Source organism: Zootoca vivipara, chromosome 15 (assembly GCF_965207765.1).
Source record: "Zootoca vivipara chromosome 15, rZooViv2.hap1.1, whole genome shotgun sequence".
In the NCBI taxonomy this organism is placed as follows: domain Eukaryota; kingdom Metazoa; phylum Chordata; class Lepidosauria; order Squamata; family Lacertidae; genus Zootoca; species Zootoca vivipara.
This window is the reverse complement of record NC_142598.1, coordinates 4474342-4493093: the sequence shown is the minus strand read 5'-3', so window position 1 is coordinate 4493093 and position 18752 is coordinate 4474342. Positions and strand designations below refer to the sequence as shown.

The following is an 18752-nucleotide window of genomic DNA, read 5'->3' as shown; positions in this document are numbered from 1 at the left end:
CCTTCAAAGTTGTCACACTATCTGTTAATCGGTTTTCTTACAAAGATGGAAATGACTAATATGAAAATCAATGAAAATCAACAATAAAAACACAACCTGGGACAAGTTTTTTTGGGGTGTGGGGGAAGGCAACACGATGCTTCCTGTTCTTCCAGAGTTCTACAGGAAAGAAGACTTGCAAATCCTGTGCCCTCAAAACTTATTACATGGTGTAGAAATTAAACAAGTTAAATCTTTCCCTGCGCATCTCAGGTCTGTTGAATTTTTGTCTTTTAAAGGTACAGACATCCCAACAGAAAAAGGATTTGAACCATGGCTGTGTTATCTTGCCTTCATAAAAAAAACCAAAAAATAGAAAGTACTTTTCAGAGTACTGCAATGAAAGGAAAACTTCAACCTTCTCTGTACCTGGAAACTATACCCTTCAGAGACGTACAATTTCCAGCACTCTTAAACGTCTCATGATTCTTTCAGGGAAGCCATGTGCTTTAAATGTATGGTGCAGGTGTGACCAGTTTTATTTAAATGTTCTGATTGCATTTACAGTGATTCCTGCGTACTTCTATGACACCTGCCCAGATGTGGAGAATTCTGCAATTGGCAGCTGGGAGTAAGACCTGTGTGGATATCCTTTTTAAAAGATCCTGGTTTGAAACCTCTTCTGTTTAGAATTTCCCACCTTTCTAAATATTGTAAACCATATTTTCATTCTACTTGAGTTGGCTTTGCAGCTCAACAAGAAATAAGCGGCGCCCTCTAAATTCTTCAATATGCAAATTTCACAGTATCTGCCCAAGAGGTTTATCCATATATGAACTGGCCCAGACCCTGCAATCATCATCTGAAGCTCTTCTTCATGTGCCTGTCCATAAGAGTCAATTAGTGATTTATTCTAGAGCCTTTTAATGATTATTGCTCTAGTTTGGCAGAAGCACTGTGCTAGAGGGAGAATAAAAGCCAGCACTCTTATTGTAAAGAGACGCTCCCCGAGGGCAGAACTGCAGAGAAGGCCTAAGAACTCTTCACCAATTCTCCCCTGCAAGTAGGGTTGCCAGACTCAGTAGACAACAGGACTTCTGTGCCTTTAATTGCCCTGCTCTCTTTTGAGTCTGGAAACCTTAAAGAGAAACCAGCAGACCCTTTGCTTGGAAATTAAACAAAGGGTCTGCTGGTTTCTCTTTAAGGTTTCCAGACTCAAACGAGAGCAGGGCAATTAAAGGCACAGAAGTCCTGTCCTCTATTGAGTATGGCAACCCTCCCTGCAAGTACTGCTCCTGCCCCCATATTATCTTGGCAAACAGGGTTTCTGCTCCAAGAGGAAAGGGTCATAAACTAACTGGGCCAAAAGGTCTTAGCCCAAGGTAGATGAGAGAGAAATGCATGACGTCCAAATATGTGCCACACTTCTAGATACATATTAAGGGTAGTATTTTGCTAAACCCTGCACTTATCTGCTTTCAGATCTTGGTGACACACAGGGAGACTGGGGGAAATTTGAATAATCTGATCAATTCCAACAGCTGGCTTCCTAAAACAGCAATTCTTCATTTCCTTGCTTAACTCTAAATTCTTGGAAAAAAAGACGCTGAGCAGTAGAAAAAAGGCAGATGAGATGAAAGTTTGTAACCAGAGTTAAGCTGTGCAGGTTAAAACAAATTTCAAGTTTCATGGTTCACATGGCGCTGGGCTCTACATTGGAATTCCTTTCCAAAAAGATTAAGCCACAAAGGCCAGGCTGTGGGGCTTCTCCAACATTCTCATTATGCCATGTCTCACATGAGATTTTTCATCCGTCTCCTGAGTTTAACATGGTCCTTCTCTACAAAAGCCTCCCTTCTCTACTTAGGAGACTGACTAAACGTGACCTCCCCTCCCCTCCCCCTCTCATTCCCATGGTGGTGGTACCAGACAAGAGCCAGAGCTAGACTAAGTGAATTTATTACTTTGAGACAATTGAGCAGCTGTGGGGTGGAGGGAGGTGACCCCTCATATCCCCCTAGAGTTACAGACAGATTGTTAACCATAAAGCCAGCTTTGGCAGGAAGGAAGCCTCTGACACAAAACAGACCCCAGGCCTTTTTGCTCATGCCAGGGCCTAACCGCCCCCATCCAAACCTCGTTAATTATCAAGTGTGTCAACAAAAGTTAGACCTGCTTCATTAATAAGTTACAATAAGTTACAGCAGGTGGCAGCAAGTGGAAGGGGACAGAACCACCACCCTGTCCCTATGTCCAGCACACGAGAGACACATACACACACACACACACACGCACACACACACAAATCTTCCCCCACTTTAGGCTAAAGTAACTAAGAGGGAATTGAGGGGACAAAATGGACACAAGACAAACAAAGAGGCTGTGAGAACCTGAAGTGGCAAGGTGGGGGAGGGAAGGGACTGGCCAGAGGGACAGCATGTGTGGAAAGAGGCGGTTCAGAGGGGCCCTTCATGTCCCCCCCTCATCCTGTAGTGCTAGTCATTCCAGCCTCTTCTCAGCATACAGAAATGAAGATTCACACCATGATCATGATAAACATGGAAAGGAAGGAGGGCTGGTTATATGTAAGTGAGGGGAAGAATGTCTGTCACAAGTGAAGCAAGCAAGCCAATTCACTGGGATCAGAACTGGAAAAAAAGGGGGGGAATTGTGAGGCACAGAAAATAACATGGTTGCTGAGAGTAGAGAGGAGGGCAAAGTGGAAGAGATGAGGAATGTTTGAGATTAGCAGCAGGAACAAAGGCCAAAATGCATGCTCCATGCAATCACATGCCTTTAAACCCCTGGTGTCTGCTTCTTCTAGGAACAGATTTGTGATGGGGCAACTTGAAGTGGAAAAGTGATTAGTGTGCTTACTTCTGCCCGCTTTCAGATGTGTGTTTATCCTTACAAACATGCAGAGGGAAGGAGCTGCAGCAGAAGAGAGTGCCAAATCACCCCTGCCCAAGCCTGCATTTTCCTAGAAGTTGGTAGCCAGCAGAGGTTAAATGCATGCAATTGAATATAATACAAATCCCTGTTCTATAAGAGAATGGGTCCCCAAAGAATTTCAGTTGCACCAACTCTGATGCAACCTCAGTTGTTGGGGGAGGGGCGGAGGGGGTCTTTCTCTTGTGAGCAGAAAGATATGGAGATGGAGTGGAAAAATAAACTAGGAATGTCTTCTTGGTCACAATTAGGAGAAATCAATTACAGTGGTACCTCTACTTACAAATAACTCTACTTACAGATTTTTCTACTTACAAATGGCTCCGTCCACCATCTTGGATGCGGTTTAGATAGGATTTTTTCTACTTATGAATTTTTAGATAGGGTTGCTTCAACTTACGAATTTTTTCTCCCAATGCATTCCTATGGGATTCGACTTACAAATTTTTTCGACTTACAAATGTCTGTTCAGAACGCATTAAATTCGTAAGTAGAGGTACCACTGTATAGCTGAATGAATATCTGGAAGAGCCAGTCTCAGATGAGGTGTGGGGTAAAGCCAGTCCCTAATGGGAGTATGGTCCCTTGCATGGGGAAAACTCAGGGGGAGGAAGGATGGGGATGGGGGGGGGGAGAGAAAGAGAAGGGGAGTAGTCACTGCTCATCCTCGCCGAAGACATCATTCTGGCGCCGTTTCATGCTCTCAAAGTCAAAGGGAGCCCCTGCCATGCGCCGGTAAATGTCTTTGATGTCATCGCATGTTGTCTCAAAGTGGGTGGTGGCATCATACGACCGTGAGCAGAATACCTGCAGGGGAAACAGGCAAGAAAAACCACAGCTGCATGAGATGGGCAATGGAAGCTAAAAAAGCCAGGATCTTCTTTAAAGCCAGCTATGGACCATGCAATAATGCTCTCCCTTCTCTAAAACACTTCAGAACACCAAATACATTGCAGAATCTCACCTGACTTTCAGTTCCATCATCGGTAGGCTCATATATGTCACTGATAGCCACAAACCTATTAAAAAGGAAATATGCTTATGAAAGTCTTACGGGTTTGAAATATGAGACAGTCTTCACTCCCCACACACTGCTTTTGCCATTTCTGGTCAAACAGGCTTTGAAAGTTTTTGAAAAAATAGAGAGTAACCTGCAAACTCTGTTTATCACAGGCAAAAATGAGATTCACACATATACCAGCAGCGATCCCTCTTTCAAAGCCATTTCTCTGTTCCTTGCTACTGAGTTGCTGACTCAACCCTGCAGCCTGAAGAGCCATGGAGGGCCTAGCTAGCCCAAAGTCTTTGTTTCCACAGCATCCTTCAGCAGGCATTCTATTAATTTATCTGAGCTTTTATCAGATCCAGCATAAACCTGTTTTAAACTTTCTATGTAATCTTACATCTCCCTGCCCCTTGTTTCCTTCCATCTCATTATAGCCTCATTTATTTTTCTTTTGTTAAACTGTTTTCTTATTCTATTCAGAGGCCTGGTGTCTTGATTGTGCCACTTCAGATTGCAAGTAGGGCTTGCATGAGGGAACATGCCCACTCATAGAAAACTAGCATGTTAGGGAGTGACTAGGCTAGAATCTTCCTGCCATCATTTTTAAAAATCTGGAACAGCAGTCACTCACTCACAGTCCAGATATTAGTGATTGCTGCATCTCTTGTCCTTGGATGTTCCTTCTTTACCCTATGTGGAAAATCTCCTAGAAATTACCATCTTTAGCTACCTTGAATGAAATGCAGCTGTTCCCAAGTATTTGAAGGCCCTTGTTATGTGTGTCCCCATTCCCTATCCTTTTATATTGTGAACTGTAGGCAGGAAGTTCTGTGTCCTAAAGCAGAAATTTTGTCCTACGGCAATCATCATCATAATCATAACCATAATCCTAGAGACTAATTCTATTCCCCGTGTTTTCCCCTGGCCCACTCACTTTTGATCAACAGGCTCAAGAATGTCGAGGGCTGGCTGCACTTCATTCTCAGGAGAGTCCGTCTCCACAGTAGTGCTGACAATTGCAATGTACTTGCCCTGCGCAGCCACATTGTGGGCAGAGGAGATCAGGCAGACATAGATATCTGGGTAGGGATGCAAAGGAAAGGGTCACAAGCCTGATGGAAAATAGCTCAAGCTAAGCAGCCCCCCACCCCAACACATACACCGTACCAACGTTATCTTATACTGGATGCCAGAGGATAAGAGTATGTGTTTTCATAACAAAGGAAAGGATCGTAGCTCAGTGGCTGTAAAGTCCCCTGCCTGAAACCCTGGAGAGTTAGCAGTAGTCATTGCTTAAATCCCGGGCCCACCATGAAGTTCGCTTGGGCCATCCTAGTCCACAGAATTGTTACAAGATACGGAACTGGGTGAAAAATGCAAGCATTATAATGCTCTTGGTACACTTCATATTGGGGATAGGGAGTCTGTGGCCCTCATGTTGCTGGACTCCCCACTCCCATCAATCCCAACTATCATGGCCAATGGTCAGGGTTGATGGGCCACTGGTCCTGAAGAGCCACTGGTCCCCTGTCCCAGCTATATATGATACTGTGGAAGAAGCCCCCAAACATTAAATCCTGCCTCCCCTTCCCCCAACTCTACCCACAGCTCCACATCCACCTGTACTCACCAGATTTGCGCCCCACTTGGTTCTGGGGGATTATGATTTGACAGGAGTTGGAGTCATTGGTGCCACGGATAGGGTGGCTCAGGATGCAGATGACACGCACCACCTTCCCTGCTGGGCGCACCCGATCTGGCACATAGCTGGGGTCGCAGATCAACTGCTTGCAGCGTGCCACCTGGAGTGGGGGAGTAAACATTATGTAGAGGGACACTGGCAGAGCCCAAGACTCCATGCAGTTATAGGTTCGAAAGGCCCAAGTGTATAACTAAGAAGCTTGGCAGAAAGATGGTATATAAATTCCAAAAAATAAATAAAACAGAACAAAATGCTCCCTCCCCAAATTATGCTCCCGAAATGAAAGTGGGTGGGGAACTTGAGAAGCCAGAACTGGATTTTTGTATGAAATGACTTTAAGATCAATTCTGATGCTGAAAATAAATTCCAAGGTGCTCAGAGGCATCTTGTTCTATTCTACACTCTCCTCTGAGGCACTATTTTGCACTGCTAGCTCTGTTTGGTGGACCTCTGGGATTCCAGTAATCTTCCAGAAGCCTTATGTTTTTCCATCTCTGCCCTTGCCCATATCGCTTGTCCTGGTTCGAGCTGGCAAAGTATCCAACAGAAGTGCCATGCGGCACAAGTGCTTGCTAGGTTGTGCTGCCTTAAGACTGCATTGGGAGGAATCACCTGTTTGAATTTGTCCCCATATCAAAAGCAACCAGCCAAAGATAAGGCTACACTAGGTTTACCTCACAAGCCACAAGCTCAGGCAGGAGAAAGGATGATTCCCCATTCCAATTGCTGCCAATCCACATGGACTAACAGAATCAGCTTGCGGGCAGAGAAGTGGGGGGGGGGAGTGGACCCTGGATGCAGATGAACAATGGTAACTCAAGCCTCTTGAAACAGGTAGTACCTCTTTAAAAACCAGGTACTTCACTTACGGAACAGTCTTCCGAGCACCATTGCTCCCAGGATGTAACTTGAGACATCCCCTTACCAGCCTTTCTACCACAGAGGGGTGAAAGGTCAGCTTCCCATTCTCACCTCGCCTTCAGATTTGACCCCGATGACCTTGCCACCTTCCATGACAATCTCATCCACTGGCTTGTTGAGCATGTAGGTGCCACCATAGATGGCGCTGAGCCTGAGGACATGAGACGGGTGGGTGGTGAAGGGCACTGACCAAAACAGACCACTCCCTCCTCAACCCCAACACACACCTCATGCAGTTCAGCTACAAGGGCAGAACTACTTTGCCAAAATATCTAAGCAATCCTTTTCCCATTACTTTCATCCCTCTGTTAATTAACAAGACAAACAAATTGCTTGTTTTCTGTGACTATGATCAAACATAATTGAGTTTCTTTAAAATCTTTAGATTTTTAAAGTATTACCCAGTGCCTTATGCTTATGAAAGCATGCAGATGGGATCTATGAAAAAGCGATCAAGGGGTTCAAGTTTCTGTGCTCCTCACATGCATTTGTTTCTCCCTTGGAGTAACATTCATGTTTCCTTGTACAGAATGTAAATGTGTCCATCACCCCAGAAAACTAGAGAACTCTGCAAAATCTTAGGTACCAAGTTCAGAATAAAGCATATACATTAATGCAGATTTTGCATATAACCTATTTGAACAGCTCACATGTAAAAGCTCAGAGTCTCAATATCTTGGAACAGAACTGGGGGTGGGTGGGGTGGAAATAGTAACCGTGACTGGACTCCATGCCATTTCTTTCTACTGGTCTAAGGATGAGAAGTGGATCCGAGGCAGCAGTTGCTCCATGTATTTGGTGCCCTAGGAGATAGCATACCTGGCAAAGCCCTGGGGTAGTTCACCCAGACCATAAAGTGGGTAGAGATAGGGACTCTTCCCATAGCGGGCCAGGGATTCACTGTACAGTTTGATGCGATTGATGGTCTCCAAGCAGGGCTGGTCCAAGTAGCTGTGAAAAGAGAAAACAGCCTCAGTCCCACCAAGAAGGAAAAACAGGCAGCAGAGGACAAGAGAACTGGAAGTTTCCTAAGGGAAAGATCAGTGCTGTTTTGTGGGCCTGAAGGAGCCAATGGCCAATTCCCCTTTTTTGCAGGGGAGGGGGGAGTCCATAATTTTTCATAGGAGTTTTCCTTGGGCATCTCCCCCTGCCCACCCTATTTCTAACAAGTCAATGTTAGACACCAGGTCACTCTCAGCTGACAAGAAGCTACTAAAATAACCACAGGATGTGGCACAGCTACATAGCCAGGGGGCATGGGGAAAGCTGTGCTCCCTGTTAGGAGGGTTTAGGATCAGCTACTCACTCATCGGTGCGGTAGAGCGCCAGCGCATGGCCTGTGAAGTCAATGACATCCTGGCCCAGGTCAAAACGTCGATACACCTCGCGCATTGTGGTGGCGTGAGGATCCACCCCTTCCAATGTCTTCGAGTCATTCTCATCAAAGTTTGCCACAAACACCAGGAACTTACGGAAGCGCCGCTTCTCAAACATGCCCATGAGATCTAAAGGAGGAAGATGGCTTGGAATAGAGACGGCACACTGGAGAGTCGCATTGAATTACCAGGGCCCTGGCTCAATGGGAGAGCATGTTTTGCATTAGGAAGGCACCAAGTTGAATCCCAGGCATCTCCAGCTAAAAGGATCTCAGGTGCCAGGGTGCCACCAACAGAGTACAAGTTCAACATCTTCAAGGGAGGAGAGAGGGAGAGGGTGCTTCCAAACTTGGAGAAGAGTGGTGTAAAGGTTGGCATCAAGACACTCCCTGGACTCCAAAATTTTAGGTAACACTTAGAATGAATAAAGTGTGGCAAAAATGTTCCAATTTAGGGCAAGCAATCCCATCTTGTAAACTGCATGGCAATAAATAATGTGGGTCAAATAATCAAAAGGCACCTGTGAGCCCAAGTCTTCACCCACAGAGAAGGCTGCCCAAGAGAAATGCTCCTGACTTTGCTGCTCTGATTTTGTACCCTTCCTTCCTCTCAGCCTTTTCTGGGGGTGGGTGTCCTGCTGTGTCTCTACACTGGGCGTGATTTAGATCAGTCAGTCTCTCCTGATGTGGTGATGCAGCAGAATTACCTGCCTCTCAAAGGATGCACGTCCATAGCAGTGACTCACAGACACACAAGGCACAGGCTCCTCCAAGAGTAGGCCCTTCTCAAAGAGCAGTTTTTCAGGTGCAAAGACTGAACTATGCCTCCAACTTTAGTTTTTTTTGGGGGGGTGGGGTGGGCTCAGTTATTAGAAGTTTTAAAAACTCTAGAATTATCTTGCCAATGTCATTATTATGGATTCCTTTAAATTATTTTATAGTCATTTAGCACCATAGGTGGAATTCAACACCGACTAAAGTATTCATTCGGTCAAGCACAAGCATTTTGGCTTGCTAGGTGGAATGATCCCTCCTCTTCTCCCCAAATATGCTGTTTGAAGGGTTCTCCCAGAGGAAGGAGAGCAGGGGAAGCCCTGGTGCGCAAGTGGAAGTCCTTCCACATACAGTAGTTTTTGCTTGTGGGACTCATTAGTTCAATCCTGCCCAAAATGCTTTGTCTGCTTCCTTGAGATTCCATTATCTATATATAGTGGTCCCTCGACTTACGAATTACTCGACATCCCATGTTTTTGACTTATGAACGGGACAAATGGCCGCACACTTACGAAATTTTCTACATCCGAACGGAAAGCATTGGCAGTTTTAAATGCGGTTTCCTCGACTTACGAATTTTTCCGAATATTTTTTTTTCCTATGGGGAACCACTTTTTGACTTACGAACTTTTCGACCTACAAATGTGCATTCGGAACAGATTAAGTTCGTAAGTCGAGGGACCACTGTACCAGTATATAAAAATGTAAAAAGGGCATGTGGGTATGTTTCCACTTTTTACCGAAACCGCTTGACCGACAGTGTTCAAATTTGCGCACAACGTCCCATGCTACTGTGAGAGGAAGCATATACCGTTTGCGTAGACAGATGTCACACCTGCGCAAAGTAAAACCCCAAAACCCCATGTTTCAGAACACACAACTCACCCAAAAGTGCATGCTGGGAAAAAGAAGCCAGAAGAGGTTGCAAAACAGCACCCTCTAGCGGCGGCTACGCTGGTACTGCAGCTAGAAAACATTCCCTCTCCACAGCAGCTCAGCTCGCCTTTACAGACTAGGCCGAATGGAGGTGGGGACTCGCCTGGGTGGGTGTTGGGGGAGGAGGGGATGGAATAGGTCATGGGTCGGGACAGGGTGGGGGAAATCACAGGGATGACCTGAGGGGGTGGAGGGGGGAGATGGGATACGTCATGGATTGGGACAGGGGGGGGGGGAACACAGGGATGAGCCACAGCAACGCGTGGCCGGGCCAGCTAGTCTACTATATATTTTGAAAAGTTGTTTGTCTGTTTGCTATGTGTTTAGGTATCTCTCATGTTATTGTAACTAAATTTTGCATGATGGTTCCTGAGATCAAGGAGCAGGTTCTTGTTCGTGTTTGAATACAACTGGATGCCATTTTTAATCAAGATGGTAGACTGAAGTTTTCAAAACTACACTGATCCTTAAATTTCTGAGCAGTATTGGCAGTGAGGCTGCTAGTTGCATTATAAAGCAGGAAATGTATTTTAAAATAAAATGCAGATAAGTATAGATATGAAGGTAGATGCAAACACTGAGGATCTGAGTTTGTTTGTTAATGTTTGTTTGTTTCATTGCATGTTACTTTTTTTGTACATCAGTAATATATATTTACCACAAAAGGAATACAAAGGTCCCTGTGAGCCAGACACAGTACAGTTTTGCAATAAATAGGCTCACTTACTGGATGCCAGAGCCTCTGTCTCGGTGGACGGCACTTTGTAGATCTTTCCTGCCTTGTAGACAAAGCTGCCTTCCACCACTTTGAAGTCTAGATAGCGTGTCACTTCCGTATACAGCAGCATTTTCACCAGTTGGCCTGCGTGGGGGAAGGAAAGCCTCATTTAGAGCCCTTCTACCTGCCACCATAGATAAGGGGAGTATTATATATTGAGCCAGGATGAAGATACATGAGACCTGCCACTTTCTTGACGGTAAAGAGGTTTGGGTCTGACCAGTGTTTTGACAGGCGAACTCCAAGAACCATTTGTATACCACCTTAGGTTCCATAATGAAAGAAATCCAGGATAGTAAAGTATCGGTAAAGTAAATAAAATGCACCTAGTACAAAGGTTCACAGTAAATGATAGGTGAATAAGAGGGGAAATGCTTGCCAGATAAATGTGTGTAGTGCATACAGGCAGAGCTGTGGGGTGTGAGTGACAGAGCTCCATCAACTGCAGAGGGCCACTTTTGGCTGCTTGTTCTTCAGTGCCCACCAATGATATGCAAAGTCCTGACCCACTTCAATGAGCCAAGACATCTCACGATACTATTATGTGGGCCTGTCCTGTGCCACTACAGATTGTCCTTCTAAAGAAGAGGGTGAAAGGTTGTTTTCTGCTGCTCCAGAGAAGCGGACACGGAGCAATGGATTCAAGGTACAAGAAAGAAAATTCCACCTAAACATTAGGAAGAACTTCCTGACAGTAAGAGCTGTTCGACAGTGGAATTTGCTGCCAAGGAGTGTGGTGGAGTCTCCTTCTTTGGAGGTCTTTAAGTGGAGGCTTGACAGCCATCTGTCAGGAATGCTTTGATGGTGTTTCCTGCTTGGCAGGGGGTTGGACTGGATGGCCCTTGTGGTCTCTTCCAACTCTATGATTCTGAGATTCTAAAGTGATTCTTCAAGCTCATCTCACCCCATTTTGAGTAAATTCTCTGGCAAATAGACCAAGAGACAACAAGGGCATGGACTTACCATTGGCCATGAGGAATTTGGGGATAAGGTCAACATTCCAGTCCCGGCCACGCCCCATAGATTCAGGGGGACCATCACCAATCTCAAAGCGCTTGTAGAGCTGGTAGTTGAGGAAAAACAGTACATCACACAAACTCATTCAGACAGGGCACTTCAATTAGAATATACATATTAGCCTAATACAAATGTATCAGTGCAACCAAAATGCAGGAGGGGAATCTATCGCAGCTGTATCAGCCAGAGAAGCGTCAATTCAAAAAGGAGACCAGGATACTGCAGGAAGCAGCCCATCACCCCAAACCACTTCTCCTATCTTCCAGTCTCCCTAGTGCAAGTTATCTATGAAATACTAGAACTAGCATGCAAACATTTACTTTGCCTTTTCACACAGCTGAAAGGTATATGGCCAGAAGGATTCTGGGAAGTGAAAAGATGCCATATAGAATAACAATGTTACTACATATTTATATCACACTTTTCCTGAGCATTTTTCAGGGTGGATTTGATTTAAATCAAATTCATTTAATCGCAATTTAAGTAATAATTTAAATCACTAGTCAGTAAGACTTGATTTAAATAATTTTTTTAACAGAAAGACTCATTCTTGCTGGTACAATCTTAATATTTACAACCAGATGAAGGTTTCATTTTTGGAATAATAAATTTTCAGAGTAGTTTTTACAGTTATATAAAAATTACTGATTTGGTTATACTATTAGAAATACATTGACAGATACCCGTATATTCCGGCGTATAAGACGACTGGGCGTATAAGACAACCCCCAACTTTTCCAGTTAAAATATAGTTTGGGATATATTCGCCGTATAATAAATATGACCCGGCGTATAAGACCTCTGACTTTTGAGAAGATTTTCCTGGGTTGTACTTATGAAATTATGGTGAGGTTTAATAAGTTAACTGTTTATATTTGGACAACTTTTCTCCTGTACTTTATTGGAAGGAGAAAAATAATCATTTCCTTAATAACATTTTATTTAACTAAAACAATAACATTATAGCATATGTATCCATGTTTGTTAACTAATGTGGTTAAACAATTTTATTTTATTTTTTAAAAAACCCTTAGACTGAGTTTTAGCACACATGAAAAACTTAAAACAAATCCTTATTTCCTGATGAATAGCCTTTGGACTATAATGTAACTTAAATAGAAAACTATCGTTAGAAAGATTTTTCCTCCAAAAGCATTTTATTTTAAAAATCTTAAATAAAAAAGAAAATCTGATTTAAATCAAAAAAAATCTGCTTTTTTAAAAATCATTTATTTTTATCCACCCTGACATTGTTCAAAGCGCTTTGCATACATTATCACAGAATGGGTGAATTACACCCTTTTCACAGGTAGGGGAGTGGGATCAACAGGGAATGCCTTGGCTCAAGCCAACTACCGGTATTGAGTTCAGGACTGAGGAGAGATTTTAAATGGGAGATTTCCCACCTTAGCCATCAGAGCACACTTTCTCTTAGATCTACTCCAACAAAGGTATAAACATGCCCTATGTTCCTGGTTCCTTACCTCTTCCAGGGGGGTGATTGATGAGCTCTCGCCCCCGTAGTAGGGATTCCGGTCCATGTGCAGGACCTTCTTGCCGTTCACAGACATGATGCCAGAAAGGATACATTCCTAGGACAAAAGGTGAGCAGGGTTATGGATGCCCTACAACATGATTAGTTCAAAGTATGTCCCCACAGCATGGTGGGTTTCACAGGGCAGGGTTGGGGAACCTGTGGCTCTCCCAATGCTGTTGCACTCCAACTCTCAACAGCTGTAGCCAGCGCGGCCAATTGTCCCAACCATACCCGGACCAACAAGAACAAGCAACCAGATTTTAATTCTTTATTGGTGAAGCAGTAGGTTACATCAGCAAGAGATATCCAGGAGCACTCCCTGCTAACTCGATGTCTAGGCAACCTACAACTGCAGACCTATGCTCTGTCTCAGATAGATAGCTCTTTCTTGAGTGGGGAGACAACGGAGGGGGGATTCCCGGGGATTTTGAAGCCGTGACCCCCTCTGGGAGCTTTGCAGGCTCTCTAGGCTCCAGGACCTCATTTGGCTGCCTCCTGCTCCTTTCCTCCTTGCTCTGGCTGCCCACTTGCCCGGTCTCCTTCTCCTGAGCCCCTTCTTTCTCTTCTGCTGGCAGCTGCCTCACAGGGGCTACAAAACCCCACAACCCACTAGTCCCTTCCCCTGGATCCTCCTCCTCCCACTCTGTCTCGCCTGCCTCCACATTCCCCCACTCCTACCCATCCCTGCCACCAATGTTCAGGGATACTGGGAGATGTTGTCCCAGAACACCAGGAGGACCACAGATTTCTCCACCCGTTTTACATATAGTCCTGGCGGATCAAAATCAACACAAAAAGCAGGTTAAGAAGTACACACGTGTATGTGAAGAAGGGGAATAAGCCTGAGGCTGTTATTTCCCCATGCCATGTCACTGCGTGCTCCAAACCAGTATACAGGGGTGCTCAATTACAAACAGTGGAGCTGGCACCAGGCAGAAACTGGTCTCAAGGAAGTTTGGGGAAATGACAAGGGTTTCTGCACAAACAGAATCCACAGCAAGACTTGTACTGGGATTTTAGGGGTAGACAGCTACGGTGAAACTTACAAGGACCTAGGAGCCAAGGCTAAGGTCTGTAGAATGCTCTTGTTGGTTTCACCTCACCAGCTTACAGCTATAATAAATACTCAAGGCAAAGTCTAAAGTCTAGCTGCTGTTGGGTGGGTAGATTTATGGATGGGAGAGAGAGAGAGAAAAGGAAGCTCAAAAGGGAGATTATCTACTCTCCCTGGCTGGATCCCACCGCGGTAACACATGGATACCTGAAATCACCAACTCCTTTGGGAAGCACATATGTAGCAACATGCAAATTCCCATATAATCCACCCCACACACATAATTTCAACCAATTAAAGTTATTTGTTTTCAGTTTTCAGAGTGGCAGGGTATTCGGCCACAAGAAGATGGCAATCATGCTGTTCCTGCAATGCAGGTGGTAGCCAACCTGTGCCCTAATTTCATGCAGCAACTTGTCCCTCCCCCAGCAGCCTACTGGAAGGGAGAGGGGAGAGAAAGAGAGAGGGGTGGGGGGCAGCAGAGAGAGAAACACTGTGCTGCAAGCATAAGGCTTATTATTTCAGCTCTGTGAAAGTTCCCAAAGCAATTGCATAATGTATTATTAGTGATGTCACAAGCACTATTCAATAGGCTCCTGGGACATTCATGCAACTCCATTCCACAGTCATCTCTACTAGCTGTAGAAGGAATTACATTTCATTATAAGAATGAAATTGCTCTTTGAGTGCAAGGGAAACAGTGGATGATCCCTAAAACAGAAATGCTTCCATAAGTAGGATATCTGGATACCACTCCACAGATGAATACTAACTGCATGTTTGCTGTATTGTGAACTGTTCATTTGAAAAGGTGCATCTATACTACAGACTTAAAACTGGCTGAATAGTTATTCCCTCCCCTTCAGGAAACCATGGTTCTACCAGGAGGACTAGAGACTAAAAGAGAATACTTTAGGAACACTCTCACTTAAGCTACAGCTCCATGGCAGTTAAAATATGTTTGTGTGAATTTGCTGTTAATGCATTACAAGTGGTGAAAGAGAGCTGCTTGCTTGCTTGCTACAAGAGGATGAACAGCTTCTCATGGGATATCAGTTCAGATTCATCTAAGGACAAGCCTGGTTTGTAAGGCTAAGGTTGGGAGGAGGAATGGAAAACATTTTTCTCCTTAACAGATTCTGTCTTAATTGTTGCTCCATAACACAAGATAGGCTGGTTCCATTGTGAAGGGTCAGAGTTCAATGGAAGAGCATGTCTTTTGCATACAAGAGGTTCCGGATTCAATCCCTGGTGTCTCTACTTAAGAGCTAGAAACTAGAACTAGACAATTAGTGAGCTAGACAATCCAATGGTCAGACCCATTACAGGGCTGTTTTCTATGTTCCAGAAACATGGGAAATTCAGTTTAGCCCCCTACCAGATAGGGCTGCATGCAGAAGATTGAGAAAAAGCTGTGTGTGTGATGAATCAGAAAACATCATCCTTCTAAATTATAATTTCAGGGGGGAATGGAGCATGAACAGGGCAGAGTAGACAGTGCTCTCCACACTAAGGCCAGGAAATCACAAGAAAAAGAAGGGAGGGAGCTTGGGAGGATGCCAAGCTGAGAGCTGCATCCCTTTGATGTTCATGGGAAGAGGAGAGATAGAACAGAAATTAAGTTCTGCAAAGCGCAATTAATCTGTAGAAAAACATACCAATTACACAAAAAAGAGGCATCAATCCACTTGTTGAGGGCAAGAAGAGGTGCCTACATTGCTTTCCAGAACAGGAAATCCCATATTGCAGTAATGTGTAAAGAGGGACAAGTCAGTACTGGGGCGGTGATGGTTAACATTCCCGTCAGGAGTAGGAGCATGGAGAAAGTTTTTTAAAACTCTGGGAAGAGAGAGCCGTTTATTCAGTTCTACTGAAAACCATAGATAGCCCAAAGCCAAGCTGATACAGTAAGAAGACACAGAGCTGCTAAGGAGGCTTGAAAGAAAAAAGACCAGGAAAAAAAACCCCTTAACATCATGGAGACTGCAAGAGTCAAACAGTATGTGCTTCCTAGACTGCAAGGAATTGCAAGGGGAGATGCAGACTAACCACCTAAGAAAAGAAGGAGCAGCATTTACTTTAGTGGAGCAGGTTTCTTTTTTTATAAATATGCTTAAAAGTTCAGAATGGGGAAAACACTGGCATGGGGCTGCATTAATAAGAAAAACCAGGAAACTGCATACAGTAGATGCAAGGTTTATCTCTGCACTTCGACCACCTCTGCAGTAGGTGCAGGGGCGCTCAGGACCAGGCGTAGAACACCCTGCGCTTCAGACCCTTCAACCTTGGGTGCTGAAGGGGCAGTCGGTTCACTGGGACTGCAGGATTTGGAAGTACAGTTAAAGGGATGCACTGGAAGAGCTTGAAGGGATGCTGCTGAAGGGATGAGGGGGGCATAAGGAGCATGGGAACTGCAGCAGCGCCCCTTCCTCCCCCTATTGAGATGTAAAAGAGGACAGGGTTGCTAACAGACCAGAAAACACACACAACTGGCCTGCCCCTTGAACACCCTGTAGCTCGATCTCCACAAGTCGCAATGAATAGTTTTCCTGCATTGTCACAAGGCACTGCTAGATGCACAGCAGCCAAAGCCAGCTGAGGGCTTTGCAACCCCCGAATGAAGGAAGGCCGCTGGGTGGGATAAAGGGCCGGGCAAGGGTGCGAGCAAATGGGCGCCCATCGCTTTCACCCGTTCAGAGGGCGGCTGATGGCGTCGCGTTGCATCAGAAGAGTTGAAAGCGGGGGCTAAAACGCGCCTGCCGTCCAAGGCGGAGGGGGTGCCGGGGAAAACGGAGCGGTGCAAAGAAGCCCGAGGCGGACGCAGCTCTGGGAGCAGCAGCTGCTAATTTGGGGGACAGGTGCAATATTATGTGCAGAGGGGGTCGACTGCTGCTGCTTCTGGAGCTGCGTTGCTGCAACGAGAAAGGCCTCGTGGGCTGCGGGGAATTGCAAACCCCGCCCGGACATGGCAGGGATGCTGCTGCTGCTGCTGATGGAGAGGGATGCAGGAGGCTGCAGCGGGAGAGCACGGGATGCAAGAGCAGCAAGGCGAACGCGGCTGATGCTGAGCGACGGCGGGGCGGGAAGGATTGCAAAGCCGGGGGGCGGGCGGGGTGGACACTCACGGTCAGGCCGGTGCCCAGCACGATCACGTCGTAGGCCTCGTCCATGGTGCCGGGTGCGGAGCCGCCGCCGCCGCCCCCCCAGCCCCGAGCGGAGCCAAGATGGGGCCGCAGCACTGGCAGCCCGGAGAAGGATCCCTCCGTCGCAAACGAGTCCCGGTAGAGGGATCAGTCAGCCACCGGGAACCGCCCCGCCGAGGTCATTCTCCAAAAGCTCTATGTCGTGAACAAGGGGTGGGCGGGAGGGAGAGGAAGAGGAGTTGAGAGGCGTTAGCCTCTCTCCTTTCTCAGCCTCCTCTCTGCCCAGATGGTGCTTCCGCGAGAGAGGATGCACACAACAAAACAAGTTCCGGCTCTGCTGCTGCTCTTTCTATTTCTGTCATTGCAGGTGGGGGGGGGGAGAGCAAGGAAGAAGCTCGCAAACCCAGAGGACCCCCCCCAATCTCTCGTCCCCATGGCAACCGTGACAGCACCATTGGCTTCTTGCGTCCGCCTCAGATAAACAAAACCCGTATTGCTGAGAGGAAAACTCCCTCAGTCCGCCCAGTTAGTGGAGAGTTTGTCAGTCGCGGCGTGAAAAGTCATCCTCCTCGCCCCCCCCCCGCCCTGAAACAACCCCAAATGAAGGAAATCCCTTCGAAACTTATTCTCGGGTCTTGGAGGAGTTACTCCCGCTAAGGCAAATAGTTCTGTTCCTAATGAAACCCTCTTTGTCAGGGTGGGCACCCATTGCTGAGGGGGATGAAGGTGCCAACTTGAATAAAATGGGGGGCAGGTAGGCCCCGCCCAGTCGATCGCATGACGCAATGCACGCACACTATTTGAATGGCAATGCCCATCAACTTGGGAAGGGATAAAAGGCCCCCTCAAATATTTTCTTGGGGGGGCCGGGGGTCGACGATCCCTGCACCCTAGGAGTTGACTCCTATGCGTCGAAGTGTTGCGTGCTATTTCAGTGTCTTATCGCTGCTATCCCTTATGATTAGGTCTGGGTCTGCGAGGGGAAAATCCTGTCGTTAAAACGGGCCCAGCTGCTCTACTTCCCTCGCTTTGCAGGCTCGCTAACAGCCCCCACCCCACACCATGAGGTGTGCAATGGAGAATAGAGATCTTGTTACTTTTCCACGGTATTGTTAACAAAAGGAATTTAGGGCAGCGTAATTAGCATTGTCTCACAGCTTTGCAAGTGAGGAAAGTTATATTGTCATAATTCTTCCGTCCGAATCAACACAAACAGAAAGGGACAACAGCCCCCATTCTTCTTGGCATTCAATCATGTTCCTAGCAAAGTCCACCTTCAAATAAGCATCCTGGGGGCTCCAGCCAACAGAGGCTATCACACAGGTATTAGATAAGTGGACCTTCCTTGTAGCTCACCATGCAGTTTATTATTCTGTGGAATCTTCCATTTGGAAAAATGGTAAGGTACATAGACCACTTACATACCCAAAATATATTTAGGGTTACAATGATTCATAGGAGTCCACTCTTCTTATGTCAATGTTGGCATTGCTTGTTAAACTGATATAGGGTTGCATTTAAAAAATAATACACAGGCACTCCACTGTATATCATGAGGAGTAAATTTTATCCTTTCCATAC

General features: G+C 45.8%; 1 protein-coding gene across 1 annotated transcript; it reads right to left on the bottom strand.

Annotated features, from left to right (window-relative positions):
* Positions 1-1922: 1922 nt before the first annotated feature.
* GDI1 (GDP dissociation inhibitor 1) lies at positions 1923-17531 on the bottom strand. The gene is made up of 11 exons (XM_035140312.3): positions 17154-17531; positions 12922-13029; positions 11384-11483; positions 10370-10504; positions 7864-8062; positions 7377-7508; positions 6609-6708; positions 5565-5736; positions 4869-5013; positions 3893-3947; positions 1923-3735 (listed from the first exon to the last, which is right to left on the bottom strand). The coding sequence occupies exons 1-11, from the start codon at positions 17196-17198 to the stop codon at positions 3583-3585; spliced, it is 1344 nt and encodes a 447-aa protein (XP_034996203.1). The 5' UTR covers positions 17199-17531; the 3' UTR covers positions 1923-3582.
* Positions 17532-18752: the final 1221 nt, after the last annotated feature.